Below are 22,228 nucleotides of genomic sequence, written 5' to 3' on the forward strand. Positions count from 1 at the left end.
TGCTGTTTAACTTTGTTTAATTCAGTGTTTTTGAACCTTGTGAGGTAAAATATAAACATAAATAGACATACACACATACATACACACACACCACACCATATACACATTCTAGAGCACACTGTTTTTCTCAGAAACTCGCTTTGAGAATTGCTAGCCTCTAAATTTTCACCCGAGTCTTAAAGATCTAGAAGGTTTTTTTTTCACTTCTGTGTGACGGTGCTATGTCTACATAGCTTGGTGGTTACAGCATTGTTTGCATTAGCTTTTGTTTTTCCATTAATATGCCAGCTCCTCTGATAAAACATTGTGTCTGATTCATGTCACTAGCACAAAGCCTAGGCTTAAAACTTCTGACTGTCCAGAGTCAATGTGACTGTCTTCAAAAAACATGCTCACGATTATGGCTTCTATGAACACATGGAAACAAGCATACCCATGTGCTTTCCACCATCTCCCTAAATTATTAATCAGTAATTTGTAGATCGAAAATAAAACAAGGAGAACACATCAGTCTGTTAAAGCCCAAGATTTTTAAATAGTCTTTAACATTATTCTCTCTGTGGATTATCAAGCTCAATTAGATTAGGGGCCAGAATAAAACATGGAAAATTTGCAATCACACACGAGCCTCAGCATTCAATGCAGATACGGGCTGCAAGCAAGATTTATAAAAAGATTTAGATAATATGTGTTCCTATATGTTGATCCAGCAACTTTGAATAAAATAAGTTAATCCACAAATTCTCATGGACAAGAATAAGGCATGAGTCCTTCCTTCACCCTTGATAAATAAAACACTTGTAAATTATCAGAGTAAGAGTTATTCCTATATAGATCAATAAATTGTTCTCTATTATATTGACCCCATTTATAACGCATTTATTGTTAAGTTGCTTTAAAGCAAAGCTCATAAAAATATAACAGTAAAACCCAACATATTCAATACTAATGTATATTTTGTTTTTAGACTGAGATTGGTTAAAATATACACTGTACTACTGATAATTACAGTATTTGTTGATCATGTAAATATATTTATATCTATATGTCAATATCTATCTATCTAGATAGATTTAATTCCTAAATTGTGAGTCTAAACTAACAGAAGTTAAGGCTCAAGTTCACAAAACTAGTAGATGTTGAAGGTGTGATACATTTGTATTATTCAAGCTCCAAACCCTTCAATTATATTTATTCACTTATATTTTCCCCTCTGTCAAAGGTGTGCTCTAAAAGTCATACTTCTGTTAATGACTCTCTTGAAATGTGTTTTGCTATATATGGTTTCTTCAAATATTGTTTTATGCATTTCATTAATTTGCCATCTCCTTACTCTACCCAAAATAAAGTGAAAACAATATTTTATTCATTTTGTTGAGCCCATCAGTTTCATCTGTTTTAAAATCAATCCTGTCTCCCTCTTGTGTATGCAGATAGATCATGAAAAATGCCTGCTGGCAGGAAAGTTAAAATTAAATCTCCTATATTTATTGTTTCATGAGTGTTATAAAATGCCATAATTTCATTTTATTGTTTCACATATATTAGAAAAACACCCACAAAAGCTAAATAATAAATAAAGTATCAAACCCATCCATTGGTGGTGTTTATCAAAGGATAATTATTTTTACTTTTCTTATTAAACTTTATTTCTTTTCATTTAAGTTTTCCTAAAATGCTTTTGATTAAACTATGTTATTGGTTACAGGATTTTTTTTTAATGCTTACTCTTCATTAGAATGTCATTCTCCTAACAATTTTTCAAATAAGTGTGTCACTCAGGCAAGTGAATTTCAAAGCTCTGCTTTCTTGGGAAGCATTGTGAGATCCTTGAAATTGCAGGGACTGAGCCACCTTCAAGAGTCAACTTTGAAACCCATCTTTGTCACTTCTTAAGTAAGACCCATACTTTTTGTTAGCCTCAGGTTCTTTATCTGCAGGTTGTGGTTAACACCAAACTTCCAGAGCAGTGATATTGATTATATGGTAGATGTTTATATATATATTATTTCACTTAGGTGAGCAAGCAGCTTTCTCAATTACTTATGTATGTCTCCACTTCCACCACCTCAAACCAGGCTACCATTATATTTTGCCATTATAATGTCTTAAAAGTTCTTTCTAATGAATCCTGTGTGTGGGTGCACATGTGTAGGTGTAGATTTTATTGGAACATAAAGCTCTTTGTGTCCAATTTCATTCTTGCTTATTACATTCTATCCACAGATGTCTTTATTTCTTCAAACAAATCAAAGTCTTTCTCCCATCGGGGTTTTTGCACATTCTTACTCTGCTGGCTATAAGACCCATTTCATGTCTAGCCCTTTCTTATTTTTTCCAGTTCCAGCTTAAATGACACCTACTTCAAAAGTAACTTTCTCTGACAACACTATATAAAGTATATCCCTGTTTTTACTTTGTTCCCCTCTGTCTAGTTGCCTTGATGTTCATTTTAACTTAGTTTTCAAAATTTCAAATTTTATTTTTTATTCATTCTACTCTTTTTATAATCTCTCTTCTTCATTAAGTTCCGTTAAAAAGGATAGGTTTTTTGCCCTTGTACATTATTTCTCCAGATTGTATTATAATGATTAACATCTTGTAGATGCATGAAAAAATTGTTCAATAATAAATGAAAAATTTTTCATACAAAGAGCTTAGCACATATACCGTGTGTCTATAAAACAAGTATTCCTCTGATAATAGTTAAGAAACCAATTAATGAAATATTTATCATTGCTGAATAAAATAAAGTAGAACCATGATTTTAAAATTTTGCAAATGTTCATTAGGTGGCTAACACTGGCCAGATACATATCATCCAGAAGTATGGGTTATTATCTGTAATAGTTAAGAAACCAATTAATGAAATATTTATCATTGCTGAATAAAATAAAGTAGAACCAGGATTTTAAAATTTTGCAAATGTTCATTAGGTGGCTAACACTGGCCAGATACATATCATCCAGAAGTATGGGTTATTATCTGTTTGTTTTTTTTTTTTCTTTGAACTGTGATATTCCCATAATAAACAAATTTTATGTTGCTATAATGTTGGTCAGAGATAGAAAGATGAGATTAAAAAAGGTAAATCAAAGTGGTTTTTGTTTGTTTTTTCCTCTTTTTGTAACCCAGACATAATTACTTGACACCAAATAGTACATCTCAACTTGGATAGATGGTGATGAAACTCAAATTATACTCCACTAGATTTATTTATAGTAACAGAGGAGTCTCTTTCCTGAAGGATAAAAGAATTGAAGCCGTCTGTCACCTAACACTCAAACAGTGCATATTTTCTGAGACTAAATGAGAGACCTTGACTCACTCTTAGACACTATTTATTTCAGTCTCTGTGCTGATGAACCACCTGGAACAAGTTACCCTAATTCTGTATATGGTAAGCAAGGGGTCAGCATCTGAAATAAAGTCCTAAAAAGATCCTATTAAGGAGATAAGTGTTATGGAAGACCATCTGGTCAACACTTGTCACACAAGTGCCATATTCTCTTTCATGTTTGGTTCTGAGTGTGGTGTTGTCAACAGTACTAAACAAAGATACTGGTTTCTTCCCATTTGTTATCTGTTTCTCCACCTATGCAGCTAGATTACTATTCTCTTCAGAAAGAATCTGTTTTATCCCCACCTGACTCCTTTTCAGTATGTGATAGATGTTTTCTGTCTCTGGAAGAACTTGTTCTGGTAGAACTTGTTCTGAGGACTTTGGATTGAGATCACTCAGATGGCTCTATTTCCCTTCATCCCTTCAGACTTTTACCTGTCCAGAGATTTTAGGCATTTTCTTACAATTCTATAATTTTAATTTTGAATACATGTTTGCCAGAGAAAAAGTTCCATAAAAGTAAAAAATTGACTTTTAGGGTGTTTTATTGCTACTCACTGTGTCGTACCTAGATAAATCCTGGCACATGAGTGGTGCTCAATAAATTTTTACTGATTGAACTGTTAGGCACATGAACTGTCAGACATATATTTTGCTTTCTAATTTTGGAATCCTCAACATACGCTCCCACTTCTGCCTTGGACATTAGAGAGGAGTAAGTGGAGACTATCGTTTTTTATTCATCCTGTTAAACTGAGAACTACGTAATCTGTGTAAGACTGTATTATACCATCATTGAGTTAGCATCTAAAGGTGTACATCATATTATATTTTTTGACTTAAGACACATTCCCTATAACTACTGAATTTTTAAAAACTAGAAGTAACTAGCAATCAGAAAATATCATATTAAAATACTTTGTAAAAAAAGGAAATTCCTTATTAAAATTTAATTACATAACAGAGGAAACACTTGAAAGTTTTCTAATCAAAAGGGATTCAGGTTGTTTTTGTGAGCTATTTCTCTCTGTGGTGGTGGCTGTTATTCTCTTGAGAGGACAAATTCAAGGGAATGTCACCTTTTATTTCAGAATCATGAGAAGGTGATACAAACAGATATGATTTCCAATTCTACTTTCAAAGTAAACATACATCTATTTTAGCACAGATGTATCATGAACTGGAGATACATGCCTAAACAATAGGGAAGTGGCCTTCCTTTTCCTAATTTTTAAAACTATGACTGAGTTTAGATGAGTCCAATTCAGTAGGAAAGAATAAACCACACAGAATTCTCTATGTTCAAGGATTAATATTAGTTTTCATTTTGTGAAATGTTAAAAAACAAAACAAAACAAAAAATCACCTCTTTACATAGATCCTCTTAGTTCAGACTGTTTTATGGTCTGGGTGTTTTTAATGGCTTATCCTTGATTACTTCTGATGATCTCTGGCTACACCATTGCCCAGAAAGCTGATCCCCTTTAATGTTTAGCCTTAAAACCATACCTTTCAGGCAAACAAGACATTTGAATGTCATCTGCTCTTCTTTTTCTGAGACTGTTGTAAAGCAGATATTGTTAAAAAGTATTGAGGTAACTATGAATTTTGTACTAATTCAATTTTTCACATTTGTTTTTCATGAACATGTTATTAGATTCATTCATCTGATAATGAATATTCTAATTCTAAAGTGAGTCCATCATTTGTGTGGTATTTTGAGAGATGATTGAACATGTATCTATGTTGAATTTACATAAGTCAACACTATTCGGAGTGAATAACAAATAGGAGGGATCTTCAAAAGGTTCATAAAAAGATTCACATTATCTTTTAATTCCATTTTTCCATGAACTTTTTGAAGTACCACAAGTTTGGAGAAATACTAAATATAAAAATGAGATACTTTAGCATTAAAATTGATGTAGGATTAGGGTAAAGAATCAAACATGAGTTCTGACAACACAAAGTTTTCAAACAATTCTGGAAAGCTGTTTGATCAAAGTTGTTTGAACAACTTCATATGTATCAACCAGCCATCCATATGTACAAAAGCAGTGCTAAACAAAGATCTGACCCCTACACGTAAATAATACACTCTTAAAAAACATACCTAAACAGATTCCTTAGGGAATAGGACGGGCACACAGAACACAATTATTTGTTCACAAAACGAGTCATTCATTTTGATTTGCAAAAGTCATAAAACAAAGAATCAACTTTTTAAAATTTTATTTTGATCATGCGTGAATAGGAAAGATGAGGAAACAATGTATTTTTTCCTAAGGATAAAAAGAACTGCTGAGAAATCATCAGAACGTTGGAAGCAGTCAAAATCCACAGGGTAAACCTTCAGATTTCTAGAGATCCAACGAGCATGTGTGTCAATATCAAAAGCGAAGCCAATGTTGAGTTTTTCAAATGTCAATGTCATTGATTCTAACTTCTGTGATGAGTTCGGCATAAGTGATGGAGTGTTATTTAAATCAGAAAGCATTTTGCAGATTCTGGGTGATCAAAAATGTCAAGTATATAAGTCTGTGATTGGCTACATTATTCTAGCAATAATCTGGCCCATACAACAAATGTACAAACATTTCCTTGAAACTGACCTGCCATATTTTGGTCAAACTCTGCCAAGTCAATCCAGCAATTTTGCTAAATAAAATTTAGTGGTGTGTGTGTGTGTGTGTGTGTGTGTATGCATATAGTATACACACACATACACACAAATACACACTCCATTCTCAAAGGATCACATATGAAGAAGCTCGAAAGAATGATTGATAAAGGGGAAATCCACATATGAAATTAAGAAACATTTAAGTTAATGTAAGAATATTATGAAAATAAGTGTGAAAATAATAACGGCTAAAGATGAATGTTTTGATGAGAAAATAATATCTAGGTATTTAAAAACTAATCAGTTCTATTACTAGAATTTTAGCTTGTGTGTGTTTGTGTGTGTGTGTGTGTTTGTGTGCGTGCCTTATTTTGGTTGATAGAGAAAAGCTAATATTTTAGATTCATGAAAGTAGTCTAGGGGGAAAATGCCCACTGTTTTATGGGAGGGTAACACATTGATCTTATGTAATAATTAAATAAAAACATAGAGCTACAGTGCTATTCCTTTCTTTAAGGAAAAAAAAAATCTGACTCTTGTCAGGTAAACTGATCGACAAATAGTAAGTTTAATTCCTAACACCCACATGAGGCACAAGAATAGTTGGATTAACAACTCCAGTGTCATGCTGTCAGCTGCTGTTTATTTAAATTAAAATGTCACCATCCAGAAATAAATTAGGAAGTTGAAAAATGATAAATTTCTTAAACATACAGTACTTCAGCACCTTGTTAAAATAAATGCATTACATTTGTGTTTTTGTAGAATTTTACATAGGCTATTTCCATTATGACATTCAGAATATAGCAGGATTTGTTTTTGTTTTCTTTTCTTGCTTGTTTAAACCTCTTCCTCTCTCCCTCCCTCCCTCCCTTCCTTCCTTTCCTTCTTTCTTTCTTTCATCTTTCTTTCTCTTCCTTTTTTCTTACTGTCTTCATTGCCTCTATCTATCTATCCTACATGAGGCAGGAAAAACAATTTTCTATTCATACATATGTCTAAAACATGCTGTTCATCTACTGTTTATCTAAATATATCTACATTTTTACAGATTTCAATATTGCCTTCCTACAACTTAAACCATTGATCTTCTTGGGTTCTACTCTTCTGTTTTATTCATATGTTAGATATGAAAAACACTTCCATTCTCCATGAGATTTTACCTTGCTTCCTGTCATTTGAAGATTAAAATTCAGTCCCATCCTTTGCTATCACCTATATCCCAAGATATTTTAAAATATTTTAAGCTCTGGGTTCATGGCGCACTACGTTATTTCACTTTAGGAGCCAAATTGGTCATGAGTAGGAAGAGAATTAACAACAGAGGAAGAAAAATATTCCCTCTCTGTTCCCACTAGGATCTGTATCTTGCCTGTGACTTTGAAGATCATAAATGATGCAAATGCACACTATAATGCAGGTTAATCAAATATGAGACAGTTGTATACAAACATATTTAGCATTAACAACATGGAGATATTTACTTGGCCGGGTTTTCCATTTTCACATAAAAATGCCTCATATTCAGATGCGAATTCAGGGGCGTTGTCATTGACATCCAGCACTTTAATAGCAACAGGTACTCGTGATATCTGACTGTGGTTCCCTATGGGAAGGAAAAAATAACATCAGCATTGAGGGTATTTCATTTTAACGTGCAACTCAACTTTCTCTTGAAAGCATGTGTGTCTGATTCTACTTCCCTTAATTAGATGTTTTCAACATGGTGATTATGGAGTCTGACCACTCAATAAGGAAAAATAGCAAGTGCTTAACTGCTTTAAAAAAAGCATAAATTTTTATTCCAAACATCATTTGCTGGAGCTTAGCTTGATAAAGAATGTATTTGAATAAATTAGAAAAGGTTTCCTTCATGAAGCAAGCTTTATTTTATAAATAAAATCCATTATTTTAAAAAATGTTGTATGCAACAAAGGTTTATCTCTTTGTTTATCTTGGGTAGAACACAACCCATTTTGAGCTATTACTTGTTTGACTGGCTATACATTAGTGATGAACATTAAAAACCCAGCAAAAGGCCAGAACCAAATCCCTTATTGAGAAGGGATCCTTAATAATTATAAAAGGGATAAGATTAAAAATGAAAGATCATATATTTTATGGATTTTTAAAAATTAAATATTGACTTTGGGATTTTTTGGGTAAGATGAACCTATGTCATTTGAATATTGTCATTTTCATAAAGATTTTCATCAATGTAAACAGATAATAATCTTTTAATCTTTCCAGGTCAATTCTAATAGCAGAGAACTCAATATATAATCCTTAATCCTTAAATCTTTAAATTTAAAAAAATACATATATGCATACATAAATACACACACACACACACACACACACACTCAGATCTGGTTCATTAATACATTGCTGACCTGGGCCATATTATGATTTTTCACTTATAATAAACACAATACAGTTTGACTTTGTACCATGTAATAATCTTTTGATCTGTTATAAATTATACAGAATGCATTGGAAATGGCAAATTATTTATTTGTGTTTCTGTGGCACTGAATATTTATAAGTAAGGCAAGAGGGGAAAAATATTTGGCTTTTGAATATGAACAGACTTACATTGCATATATCAAAAACTCCTTTTTGACAATTGATTAAATTTAGACCGTTAGAACCTNAAAAAAAAAATCTGACTCTTGTCAGGTAAACTGATCGACAAATAGTAAGTTTAATTCCTAACACCCACATGAGGCACAAGAATAGTTGGATTAACAACTCCAGTGTCATGCTGTCAGCTGCTGTTTATTTAAATTAAAATGTCACCATCCAGAAATAAATTAGGAAGTTGAAAAATGATAAATTTCTTAAACATACAGTACTTCAGCACCTTGTTAAAATAAATGCATTACATTTGTGTTTTTGTAGAATTTTACATAGGCTATTTCCATTATGACATTCAGAATATAGCAGGATTTGTTTTTGTTTTCTTTTCTTGCTTGTTTAAACCTCTTCCTCTCTCCCTCCCTCCCTCCCTTCCTTCCTTTCCTTCTTTCTTTCTTTCATCTTTCTTTCTCTTCCTTTTTTCTTACTGTCTTCATTGCCTCTATCTATCTATCCTACATGAGGCAGGAAAAACAATTTTCTATTCATACATATGTCTAAAACATGCTGTTCATCTACTGTTTATCTAAATATATCTACATTTTTACAGATTTCAATATTGCCTTCCTACAACTTAAACCATTGATCTTCTTGGGTTCTACTCTTCTGTTTTATTCATATGTTAGATATGAAAAACACTTCCATTCTCCATGAGATTTTACCTTGCTTCCTGTCATTTGAAGATTAAAATTCAGTCCCATCCTTTGCTATCACCTATATCCCAAGATATTTTAAAATATTTTAAGCTCTGGGTTCATGGCGCACTACGTTATTTCACTTTAGGAGCCAAATTGGTCATGAGTAGGAAGAGAATTAACAACAGAGGAAGAAAAATATTCCCTCTCTGTTCCCACTAGGATCTGTATCTTGCCTGTGACTTTGAAGATCATAAATGATGCAAATGCACACTATAATGCAGGTTAATCAAATATGAGACAGTTGTATACAAACATATTTAGCATTAACAACATGGAGATATTTACTTGGCCGGGTTTTCCATTTTCACATAAAAATGCCTCATATTCAGATGCGAATTCAGGGGCGTTGTCATTGACATCCAGCACTTTAATAGCAACAGGTACTCGTGATATCTGACTGTGGTTCCCTATGGGAAGGAAAAAATAACATCAGCATTGAGGGTATTTCATTTTAACGTGCAACTCAACTTTCTCTTGAAAGCATGTGTGTCTGATTCTACTTCCCTTAATTAGATGTTTTCAACATGGTGATTATGGAGTCTGACCACTCAATAAGGAAAAATAGCAAGTGCTTAACTGCTTTAAAAAAAGCATAAATTTTTATTCCAAACATCATTTGCTGGAGCTTAGCTTGATAAAGAATGTATTTGAATAAATTAGAAAAGGTTTCCTTCATGAAGCAAGCTTTATTTTATAAATAAAATCCATTATTTTAAAAAATGTTGTATGCAACAAAGGTTTATCTCTTTGTTTATCTTGGGTAGAACACAACCCATTTTGAGCTATTACTTGTTTGACTGGCTATACATTAGTGATGAACATTAAAAACCCAGCAAAAGGCCAGAACCAAATCCCTTATTGAGAAGGGATCCTTAATAATTATAAAAGGGATAAGATTAAAAATGAAAGATCATATATTTTATGGATTTTTAAAAATTAAATATTGACTTTGGGATTTTTTGGGTAAGATGAACCTATGTCATTTGAATATTGTCATTTTCATAAAGATTTTCATCAATGTAAACAGATAATAATCTTTTAATCTTTCCAGGTCAATTCTAATAGCAGAGAACTCAATATATAATCCTTAATCCTTAAATCTTTAAATTTAAAAAAATACATATATGCATACATAAATACACACACACACACACACACACACACACACACACACACACACACACACACACACACACACACACACACACACACACACACACACACACACACACACACACACACACACACACACACACACACACACACACACACACACACACACACACACACACACACACACACACACACACACACACACACACACACACACACACACACACACACACTCAGATCTGGTTCATTAATACATTGCTGACCTGGGTCATATTATGATTTTTCACTTATAATAAACACAATACAGTTTGACTTTGTACCATGTAATAATCTTTTGATCTGTTATAAATTATACAGAATGCATTGGAAATGGCAAATTATTTATTTGTGTTTCTGTGGCACTGAATATTTATAAGTAAGGCAAGAGGGGAAAAATATTTGGCTTTTGAATATGAACAGACTTACATTGCATATATCAAAAACTCCTTTTTGACAATTGATTAAATTTAGACCGTTAGAACCTTCATATTTGTTAAATATGAAAGTGCTTCTAAAACACACACCAAATAATCGTTGCCATGCTACAAATTTAAAGTTTGTTAACCTCACTGGCTATGCAACAAGATTTGAATTTAGTTAACTACCACAGCTACTATCCACTTCAGACATAAAACATAACCCCAGATCAAGGTGATGACGTCCAACTTTTCACCAGGTATATCCTTTTTCTTTTACTGTTTTATATCTATTTAATTGATTCTTTCTTTATTCAGAAAGGAAGCACATACCTCACTAGTTCTGATGAAAGGGAAAGCCTAAAAATAGTATAACACATGACTCTAAGACCAAAAAAAAAACCTTACGTTTTATGCTTTATCCACTCAACAAAACTTTGCAACGATTAGATTTTAAATAGAGTATGATAATCTCCTCACAGATTTACATCTCTTTTCTAGTCTGACCATGATCTGAACAGTAGCTCCTAGAGAGTATAAAGGAGTATAGTGTTTGTCCTAAACAAACACTGGGGCCCCAGTTTTGCCTCCTGCTATATATGAGATTCTGAGCAAGTTATTTAACTTTGTTTTATTCCTAAGGAAACTGAAACTCAAAAGGTAAACACTTTATTTATAGAATTATTATAAATACTATATGAAAAAAAATTAAAAGTGCTCAAATAATACTGGACACATATTCAAGGGCCCTCTAGCTTTTGCCTTTTGTAATTGTCCACATCCTCAGCACCATGCACATTGAGTGATTACTACACATGCTGTGAAATTTTTCACATAATTGTACCTCATTCAATCCACACAAAAAGACTATGAGGTAGGTAATGAAAGACCCATATTTTAGATGTGGAAATTGACACTTAAAGTGTTATATGCCTTTACCAGGATTACTCATTCAAAATGTAGTTGGAGTATAGTCTTTCAAACATGAGCTATTTTCATAGTATAATACTGACAAAGTCCAAAAAATATATACATATATATATATTTATAATTCATAATAAAACTATATATACAGTTCTATTATAAATATTTATAATATTTGCAATGTATAATTCATAAAAAACTACACATATAGTTTTATTATAAATATTTATCTCAAAGATGATAAAATATCAGGCTGACTATATCTAATAGGTTTTACCACCACTAATATTCTCAGAGTTGCACTTATTATCTGCAACCCTCCCTGAGAAACTGTACAACTTAACTTCCACAGATTTGCTCATGGTGCTATTTCACCCAAGCAGAGTCCCTTTAATTAATCAATATTCTTTTATAATTCTCTGTAATTCAACTCCAAGAACTATTGGTTAATCATTTATTTGTATAATATTCATTCTTTCCATTTCACATCTTAAACTAATTCTTGAGTACATAAATAGTTATAGGAACCTTCTGTTAGAATTTTTGTCTTTATGTAATCATCTAATTAATAAATAGCCAATGATCAACATAGACTTAATAAACTTCATGTACAGAATAAATGGTGAAAAATAGGTGCATAATCTTAGGAAAACTGAATGTGCAAGGATAAGCTATACTACTTCTTTAATGCTATTTTGTTCCTTCTAAAAGAAAGAAAATGCTAATCTTATTGAGTCAGATTCCCAGACAATGGTTGTTTGGGCCACGTCTACTAAATATAACATTCTTTTTTCTTTCTTTTTTCTCATGTGACTTGTACACAAACGCATAACCACATACAAACATGCATATACAGATTTTCTTCTCACTGTTTTGGTAAAATGATAATTATGCCAAAGTCCATGTTCTCATTTCTTCTCTCTTCTCTTTTCTTGCTCTCACAGTTGCAATAAATTGCAATTATCTTAGTCCTATGACCAGCAAGTATTAAAACTCAAACATAAAAGATGGAAAAGCTCCATGAGCTTCTTATTGAGGAAATTTCAACTTTGAAGTTACGTATCTTTTCTTACATGTAGTAGCTGGGACAAGGTGGTATTTATCTATTCTAGGAGTCCAGAGCAAATTGCCATCAAATATTTTCTGTTACAAGCAATGAATGATTGGGGAGCTATTACTTAACACTGGTAAAAAATCATAAATGAAAAAGAATGATCTTCCAGTTGTCATATTTCATTTCTCTCAGCATACTCACAAGGAAATAGTCTATTTTATGTAATGAGCACTGGGAATTTTGTAAATTATTTTATTTTCTTCTTTAGTTTGGCTTGTAGAAAACTCAGAACTAAAATTGGAATCCACCTGTAACAGCTGTAAAAATCCCATGGTGTACACTTTATATATTATGTTTAACCCAAATACAACTGATTTTTTCTACATTTACTTAATAATTGCCCAGATTTACTAAATCAGTCTCCTTATTTAGTTGAAGTTGCACTTCAAAAAGTTCCTGGAAAAACAGAATTAAGAGATAATACAAATCCTACCACAAACTTTATGAAGTACCCTTATATTTCTAGGTGTTTTGTGTTTTGTTTTAACTTAGTATTTTATAGTATTTTTCCTTTGAAAATCAAAACAAACAAAACCTAAAATGTTAACTCTGCACTGAAAAGTGATATGCTTACAGAGTATGCCCAGTATGCCCATGTAGCTTTGGTGTCATGTAAAACATACTGGACAGTTCAACCTAACTAAAAATAGTTTAATCCCTTCCCTTTCTAACTGCTAAATTCCTTGCTATCCCTCAATAGTTAGCCAAAGCCACATCTCTTCCAAAAAGCTTTTTAAATACATAGTTCTTTTTGTTTGTTTGGTTGGTTGTTTTTTGTTTGTTTGTTTGTTTGTTTTGTTTTTGTTTTTTTGTTTCTTTACTTATGTATGAGAGCATTAAGAACTCCACAGAACCAGTCACTAGAAAAACTGATGAAAATTATTTTTCTAAAAGTTAAAGTCTCTGAAAAAAAGTCCTAAGGGCATGTGGCAAATAAAGAAAAACGTATTTAAAGAAAAATCTACTGAATCTCAGTAAGAGAGTCTGTAGTATTAGAACTAAAATCTGGTTACTCTTTTCAACCTAACAATTCAGCAAGATGGGAAATCCACTCCAGACTAGTACACCTGAGAATGAAGAGCTGCCTTTCCCCCAAGTTCTCAGTTGGAGAATTATCTACTCAGGAGGCACAGGATGTTAGCATTTCTCACCACATCCAGCTACCAGTTCTGAGACTAAGTTCTGGTCAATTGCAGCAAAGAGGTGGCGACTGTCTTCTTCTACCATTTCCCCACTCATGGGACAAAGGCTCTACCTTGGGCAAGAAGTCACTAAAAATGCGGGGGCCATGATCACCCTTTTCATGGCTCATAAGAGGAAGTTTCTTGCTGGGGGAGGTGAACTAAGAAGACTGAGGTTACCACCTCTCCATCTCCCCCAAAAACTTAGCTCACTTAAAAAAAGGTTCCAGAACCAAGGCACAGAGATTTTGCCTGCGAGTAGGGGAGAGAAGCAGGCCATAAAGCAGAACATTTTGAACCTTTTATAAAGGAAATGAGTTCTTTTGCAAAGAAATGCAAAGTTCAAGCATAAAGGTGATCTCAAGATAGTGGAGGTGGCTATGCAAGGCAAATGAAAGAAGATTGGTAGATGTGGTATATTCACTGGAAATGAATCTACAGCCTGAACTGTAGGCTGGCTAGTTGTTGAAGAGAATTGGGTAGAGTCAACTGGAAGAAGCCCTCCAAGAGTAATAACAGATCTCAAACATTTACATAGGGAACAGGCCCTTCCAAAGATCTAGATGTAAATGGGTCACCCTGTGGAGAGAATTATGCAGCAGGGTATTGCTGAAAACAGTAGTGCAGTCAGCTGACAATCAGTGGAACTTAACACCTGGATGTGGTCAGGGAAAGAAATAGTCAAATAAAGCCTTGCCAAAACCACTGTTTATTCAAGTGTTCCTCGAAAAAAAAAAAAAAGCGAGACTGTAACTTCTGTGAAGAAAAATCACTAAAATAATCTAATAGTCAAATAAAGCCTTGCCAAAACCACTGTTTATTCAAGTGTTCCTCGAAAAAAAAAAAAGCGAGACTGTAACTTCTGTGAAGAAAAATCACTAAAATAATCTAGCAAGTCACTAAACAAATAAAGGGGTAATAGTACCAAAACCTAAGGGCAGGGCAATAACTAGAGTTGCTAGAATGTATCTAAAATTTGCAGTTTTCAATAAAAACTTAAAAGACATTAAAACAAACAAACAAACAAACAGGAAAGTATAACTCACATACCAGAAGAAAAAACAAATTTACAAAAGCAAGCAAAGGAAATTACATGTGAGACTGACCATATGTCAGATTTAACAAGCAGAAATCAAAGTAACCATTATAAATATGTTCAAAGAACTAAAAGAAATCATAAATAAAGAAGTAAAGGAAGGAATCATGATAATTTCACATCAAGTAAAATATATCAGTAAGGAAACAGAAGTTATTTTTTAAAATAAATAAAAACAACAGAACAATAAAAACAAACAAAAAATGGAAATTCTACATTTGGAAAGTACCATAACTGAAATGAAAAATTCACTAGAGGGCTAAAGAGTAGATTTGAACTGGCAGAAGAAAGAGGTAGTGAACTTGAAGATAAATAAATAGAGATTATGCAATCCAAATAAGAGACAAAAAGAAAAAGAAAAAAATGAATAGAGCCTCAAAGAAAGATAGGATACTATTAAGTTCACTGTCATGTGCATAATGGGAGTGACAGAAGGGGAGGAGAGAGAGAATGGGGAAAAAATATTCCAACAAATAATACCTAAAAACTTCCCAAATTTATTGAAGAACACTAGTCTATCTACCCTAAAACTCCTTTAACAAACTCTAAGTAGCATACGCAAAGAGAGATTCACAGTCTCATCATATTAAAAATGTGGAAAGTCAAAAACAAGATGAATATTTTGAAAGCAGCAAGAGGAAAACAAAACAAAACAAAGAAAAACTTACCACAAGAGAACCCAAATAAGACTAGCAGCTGACTTTTCATTAGAAATGATGATGGAGCCCATCACCAAAACCTCCCTCCCTCCTCCCTCTCCCCCCTCCCACTCAAGAGTGTCCTTTCCGTTTGCTTGTTGTAACAAATTTAAAAAATTGTAGTTGTTATATCTTCTCCCCCACCGCTGGTTTTGTGTGTGTGTGTGTGAGTGAGTGAATCACAAAAATCAACTACAATGTATATTGAGAAGTTTTAATAAAAAGGAAGTCTGTTAATGTTATAATGTAAAGTAATTCAGTATAATTTAAAAGTAATATAAAAAATTATATCCTATGCATGTGCTCATAAAACTATTATTATTAGAAATAAAACCCTAGTGATAAAGACATTAAAAAAAAGAAATGATGATGGAGGCCTGAAGGCAGTGAGCTAACATATAAAATGTGTTCAAAGACAAAAACTGTCAAACAAGAATCCTATATCTATCAAAACTACCTTTCAAAAATGAAGGTGAAATAGAATTATTCCCAGATAAGCAAAAATTTAGAAAAGCTGTTCCTAGCAGACTTCCCCTTAGAAAAAATTATAATTCCTCAGTTATTCCTCAGGTGAAAACAAGAGACCCCAGACAATAATTCAAATCCACATTTAAAAAAAGAAGAGAGAGAAAGAAATGGTAAAGGTTATTAATCGATCATATAAAAAACTATTAATATGTATTCCTTTTCCTTTCTTCTCTTAATGGTTTTAAAAGTAACAGGTGAAAACAAGAGACCCCAGACAATAATTCAAATCCACATTTAAAAAAAGAAGAGAGAGAGAAAGAAATGGTAAAGGTTATGAATCGATCATATAAAAAACTATTAATATGTATTCCTTTTCCTTTCTTCTCTTAATGGTTTTAAAAGTAACTGTATAATATTGTATATTGCTGGGCTTTTAACATATAGGAATGCAATATATTTGCCAATACCAGCAAAAAGGAGGGAGGTGGATACAAAAATGTATTAGGCTAAGAAAATCACTTCAGGTGGTAACTCAAATCAACAGAAGCAATTGAAGAGACTAGAAATGATAAATAAGAAGGACAAAAGCTATGAATATATACTTTCTCTCCTTTCTTTAGTCATATTCTTTAAAAGACACAAAGTTATATAAAATTATAATTATAATATAATTTTTGATTTATAACATTCATACATATACAATGTATATCATTGATATCATGAATAAAAGGAAAAGGCAATAGAGGTATATCGTAGGAGCATTTTTATATCTCATTTGAATTAAGATGGTATAAATCTGAAGCTGATTTTAATAAGTTAAATGTATATGGTAAGCCCTAGAAATAACACTAGATAAATAACTCAAAAAAGATAATTAAAAAAATTACCAAGGCAATTGAAGTATAACATTAGAAAATATTTGCTTAATACAAAAAAAATGTAAAAAAGGAATAGAAGAACAGCAACAAAAAAGACACAAGATAGCAAAAAGTAAAATGGTATAAACACAGATACAACAATATGGATAAGAACACTTTATATGAGTGAATTAAACAATGCTATCAAAAAACAGAGATTGTCAGGCTAAACAAAAAAACAACATCTTCCTTATCATTATAAAAAATAGCAATATTTTAAAACCAATCTACAGATTCAGTTAAATTCCTATCAGAATCCCAGACTGATTTTTTGTAAGAATTGACAAGCTGGTTTTAAAATTCATATGGAATTGCGGGGAACTCAGAAAAGCCAAAACAATCTTGAAAAAGAGCAAAACCAGAAGACTTACATATCTCAATTTAAAAACTAACACAAACCAACTGTAATTAAGTAGTGTGATATTGACATAGCATGTAGATAGATCAATGGGACAGTCACAAGTAAAAGAATAAAGTTGGATTCTTATCTTACACTACATGCAAAAATTAACTTAAAATTTGACATCTTAGATGTTATTTTAGATTTGACACCAAGGAAATAAAGAAGAAAACAAAAATAAATGTATTGGGCTTTATCAAAATTAGAAACATCTGTGCTTCAAAGGGTACTATCAAGCAGGTGAAAAGACACCCATATAATGGGATAAAATATTTAAAAATCCTATATCTAAAGTAAATTATGGATTGTGGATTTGGAAAATAGAGAGGCAACAGGTGGACGGATCATTGTGTGTCTATTTTTGGTGATAAAAAAATTCTAATATTGGTCATGGTGATAATTGTACATATCTGGGAATATGCTAAAACCTGTTGAACTGGATACTTTATGTAAGTGAATTGTATGGTATGTGAATTATTTCTCAATAAAGCTATTTTCTAAAATGTCATTCAGGATCACTTCTGCCACTGAAATTCTTTAAAACATATTTTTGCTCTAGTAGCCCTTTAAAGTTTGTTCCTATCATAAAATATTTATTTTACCAATATGTGGTTTAAATTGTGTTCCCTTGATTTCTGGAGCCATTTATATATCCCCAATAATGATCTAGGACAGTAGATCACCTAACAAGTTATCAATAAAGGCTTCAAAACATTCAAAATAATTAATGCCATTTAATCAATAACCTTGGATACTAATTTTTCTTTGATAAATTCATTCACTTATTTGACAGATTTTTAATATATTCTGTGCCTTAATTTTGATGATCAAATATGTGTAACAATGTATAAGCACTCATTTATGTTCTGGGAAGATAAGAAAAAACACAGAGGTAAAGTCTCTACTCTCTTGGAAGTTATACTGCAGTAGCTGATAATAATGAAATAGTGTTGAATTATATATGATAGTATAGTAAGAGACACACGCAAGAGACAGTTTTAGTGCAGCACATAGCAGAGACAGCTGGACCTGGTTGGAGGGTTTAAAGAAGGTGCGCCTGAAACAGTCATAGTTAGATCTGAGGTAGGTAAACTGGGAAGCATTCCTTTTAGAGAAAACATCAGGACCTTGTTGATTCTAGCTCATTAACCTTGCAGGGGGGAAGATAATTTTTTTCTGTGTTTGCAAGGATGCTAGACTGAGTTTGGTTCTCCATTGACAGGCGTGCTTTTGCCATTTGTGTTTTCCTCCTACTCTCTTTCTAGAACCATTTCACAATGTTTATATTTACTGAGCAGTTTCATCCAGACTGTCTCATGCCTGTGCCTACTTTGTGAAAGGCAGATCCTTCTGCTTTTCAGAGACCATGATTCTTTCAAGGTCCAATGAACTGCACCATCTCTAGAAAGCTTTTTTAAAATTAAAGTCAGCACCAATCACCATCTCCCTTCTCTCTTTCTCTCTCGTGTTTAACTGAACTTCACAAGACTTATGAAGCTGTATAGTAAATACAATATCTATCCATTAAGTGTGGATTGTTCTTGTCTCTTCAACCAAGTTAAAATCTGTTCCTGAAAGAAATCATGGCTTTACATTTTATTTTTCTCCTTGTATTAGTTTCCTAGGGCTGCCATTACAAATTACTACCAACTTGATGGCTTCAAGCAACAGAAATTTATTCCCCCACACTTGGAGGTCAAAAGTCCAGAATCGAGGCATCTGCAGGGCAAGGCTTGCTCAGAAGCCCCTAGGGAAGAAACTTTCTTGCACCTTCCAGCTTCTGGTGCCTTCAGGCATTCCTTGGCTTAAGGCTACATAACTGCAGTCTCTGCCTCTACCTTCACATGGCTTTCTCTTCTTCTGTTGTGTCTTCTCCTCTTCTTTCTTTTATAAGGACACTTGTTATTAGATTTAGGACCTGCATTCCTTGGCTTAAGGCTACATAACTGCAGTCTCTGCCTCTACCTTCACATGGCTTTCTCCTCTTCTGTTGTGTCTTCTCCTCTTCTTTCTTTTATAAGGACACTTGTTATTAGATTTAGGACCCACCCAGGTAATCTATTAAGATCTCATCTCAAGATCCTTAACTTAATTACATCTGCAAAGACAGCTTTTCAAATATGAAAGTGACAGGTGTTTGGGATTAGGACCTGGACATATCTTTCTGGGGGCCACCATTCAACCCACTAAATTATCTCTTTCCAAAAGCTAAGATATTTGTGATGAACTAGAATGATACTATCAGAAACATGCTCTTGTCCTAGAACACAGAGATACGTCAAATTAGTTTACATAACCCTTACAATTCATTCTTGGGCAGTCCCTGTGGCTCACTCGGGAGAGTGCAGTGCTGGTAGCGCCGAGGCCACGGGTTTGGATCCTATATAGGGATGGCTGGTGCGCTCACTGGCTGAGTGTGGTGCAGACCACCCCATGCCAAGGATTGCGATCCCCTTACCGGTCAAAAAAAAAAAAAAAAAAAAGAATTCATTCTTCAAAATACTGTAAGATATAAGCTCAAGGAGCGTGAGTAACCCCATACCTCTCTAGATAGAATTTTGGATAACACCCTTTGTCACTCATTCATTCGTTCCTTCATCATTCTTCTATTTAGTTTTTGAATAAATATTTACACATGTATTCCTAGTTATTGAGACAAATCTCGTATAATCAAGTAATTCACAGTACTCTAGAAGACATCACAGTATAATGATTTGCTTATACCTTCATCTATCCTACAGGTTATTCACTTTCACAGTGCCAGAAAAGAATGTAGGAAGAAGAAACACTTTCCTGTAGCCACAGGAATGATTTAAAAGAGGGAATGACCTTTTATTTTGCCTTAAATGAGTAAAAGTATTGTAGGTAAAGAAAGTTGGACAATCCTTCCAGTTAAAGTTAACAGCATGTGACAAGAACCAGAAGCTCAGATACCATGTAATTACCAAAAAATCAGTAGCTCCAATGGTGGGAATTTCCATAGATAAGACAGTTGGTGATGTCAGAAGAGAAAGTTGGGGACAATTCAGGAAGAATCCTATTTTATATGCTAATGAGCATAAGATATATCACGTGATCACTGACAAGCCATTGAAATATTTCTGGATCAGATTTACGATTTTAAAAATTAACATAAAGCAGATTAGAAGAGATTTTTTTGTGAATATTTACCCTAGTTATATGAATGTGCCAGAAATTTACTAGGAGTACTCCTTCAAACTGCTAAAACACAAAGAAACCCAATAAAACGAGATAAAACAAACAAAACCAAACACACCCAAAATGTTATGTTTTTCTATATTAGATGAACCCATATGATTGAAATTACAACTAATAATTTTCAACACGTGTCATATTTAAATACTGAAGTTTGACTTTTATCTAAATTAATGAAGTGATACCAGTTCAAATTTTAAAGATATTATAGAGCAATAAAACTAATTAGATAATCTTCTAAGGAAATTATTCATGTCTTCTGTGACTGGCCCCCAAATGTTTGCCTTTCATCTGATACACAAACATTAAATATAAAGATATTATAATTAGAAATTTGATTAGCATTCATTAAAGATTAATTTTCTAAACATGAGAGATGGGACAAAGTGGTCTGGAAGGAAAAGCCCATTTCAACTGGCCACAAAAGTCAGGCTGCTTTTACACATGATGGAAAAAAAGGCTGAAATGGCATCTACTATAAACAACTTCTGGAGTTCTATCATTTGAGTCATAGTGACTTCCTGTCACCTCTCTATCACATAGCCTCATGAATTGACCATTAATTTTGCCCTTTTATAATCAAAGGTAATGGAATACTGCCAAGTCTAAGTTACTAGGGAATTTGCTTCTAAATGATTTCTATGAGGTGTTGTTTTTGCAGGCATCGATTGAGATAAACAGCTCCGCCTTTGCAGACTATAAGGAAGAAAAAATGATTTGACAAATTTAGATATACTGGTGGGGCTCAATAAATAATTCTTCAGCCTTCTACAAGTAGAAGGGAAGAAGCCATTAGCAGTAAATTACAGTCAATGGGGGAATGCAAAATAAAATAATTTATAATTGAATAAGGGATAAAAGGAGCCATGGAAGTTTAAAAAAACAGGAAGATGTGAACTGAGTAATTGATAGAAAAGACAGCAACTTAGGAAGTTTAAAATAATACTGATGGGAATTTGAAAGATCTTGCAAAGTAATTTCATTAGGAGGTTTAAGTTCTAATGGGACTAGATGAAGACTTTTTGAGATGCATTTTGCCCATTCATGGTGTGATAATTTCTAAATTACTAGTGATGGTTTACCAATATATGGAGTATCAGTGAGCTCAGGAATGAGTTTTAAAGTAATTAGTCGAGGACACCAGCAGGACAGAAATGCTAATGGGGATATTTTTGACGGAATTTTCTCTTTAAAGTATCATTTTTATGCATTACTCTTTCTTCATCATGACAACTGTATTGATGAACTGGTTTAAACACAGCCTTTGACTCCCTCAAATACCTATCAAGAATTTTTTTTTTTCCTTTTTGTCTTTTTTCGTGTCCGGCAACGGATCGCAACCCTC

At 32.9% G+C, this 22,228-nt stretch overlaps 1 protein-coding gene across 2 annotated transcripts in view; it reads right to left on the bottom strand.

The window, feature by feature from the left end:
* Positions 1-22,228, bottom strand: part of CDH8 (cadherin 8, type 2) — a 208,472-nt gene that overhangs the window by 81,789 nt on the left and 104,455 nt on the right. For both annotated transcript variants that reach the window (XM_008572712.1, XM_008572713.1), the window contains exon 6: positions 9,587-9,708. In XM_008572712.1, coding sequence (XP_008570934.1) covers positions 9,587-9,708 — 122 coding nt within the window. The remainder of the gene's footprint in view (positions 1-9,586; positions 9,709-22,228) is intronic.

The sequence above is a fragment of the Galeopterus variegatus genome, unplaced genomic scaffold (assembly GCF_000696425.1).
Source record: "Galeopterus variegatus unplaced genomic scaffold, G_variegatus-3.0.2 Scaffold826, whole genome shotgun sequence".
Lineage (NCBI taxonomy): Eukaryota > Metazoa > Chordata > Mammalia > Dermoptera > Cynocephalidae > Galeopterus > Galeopterus variegatus.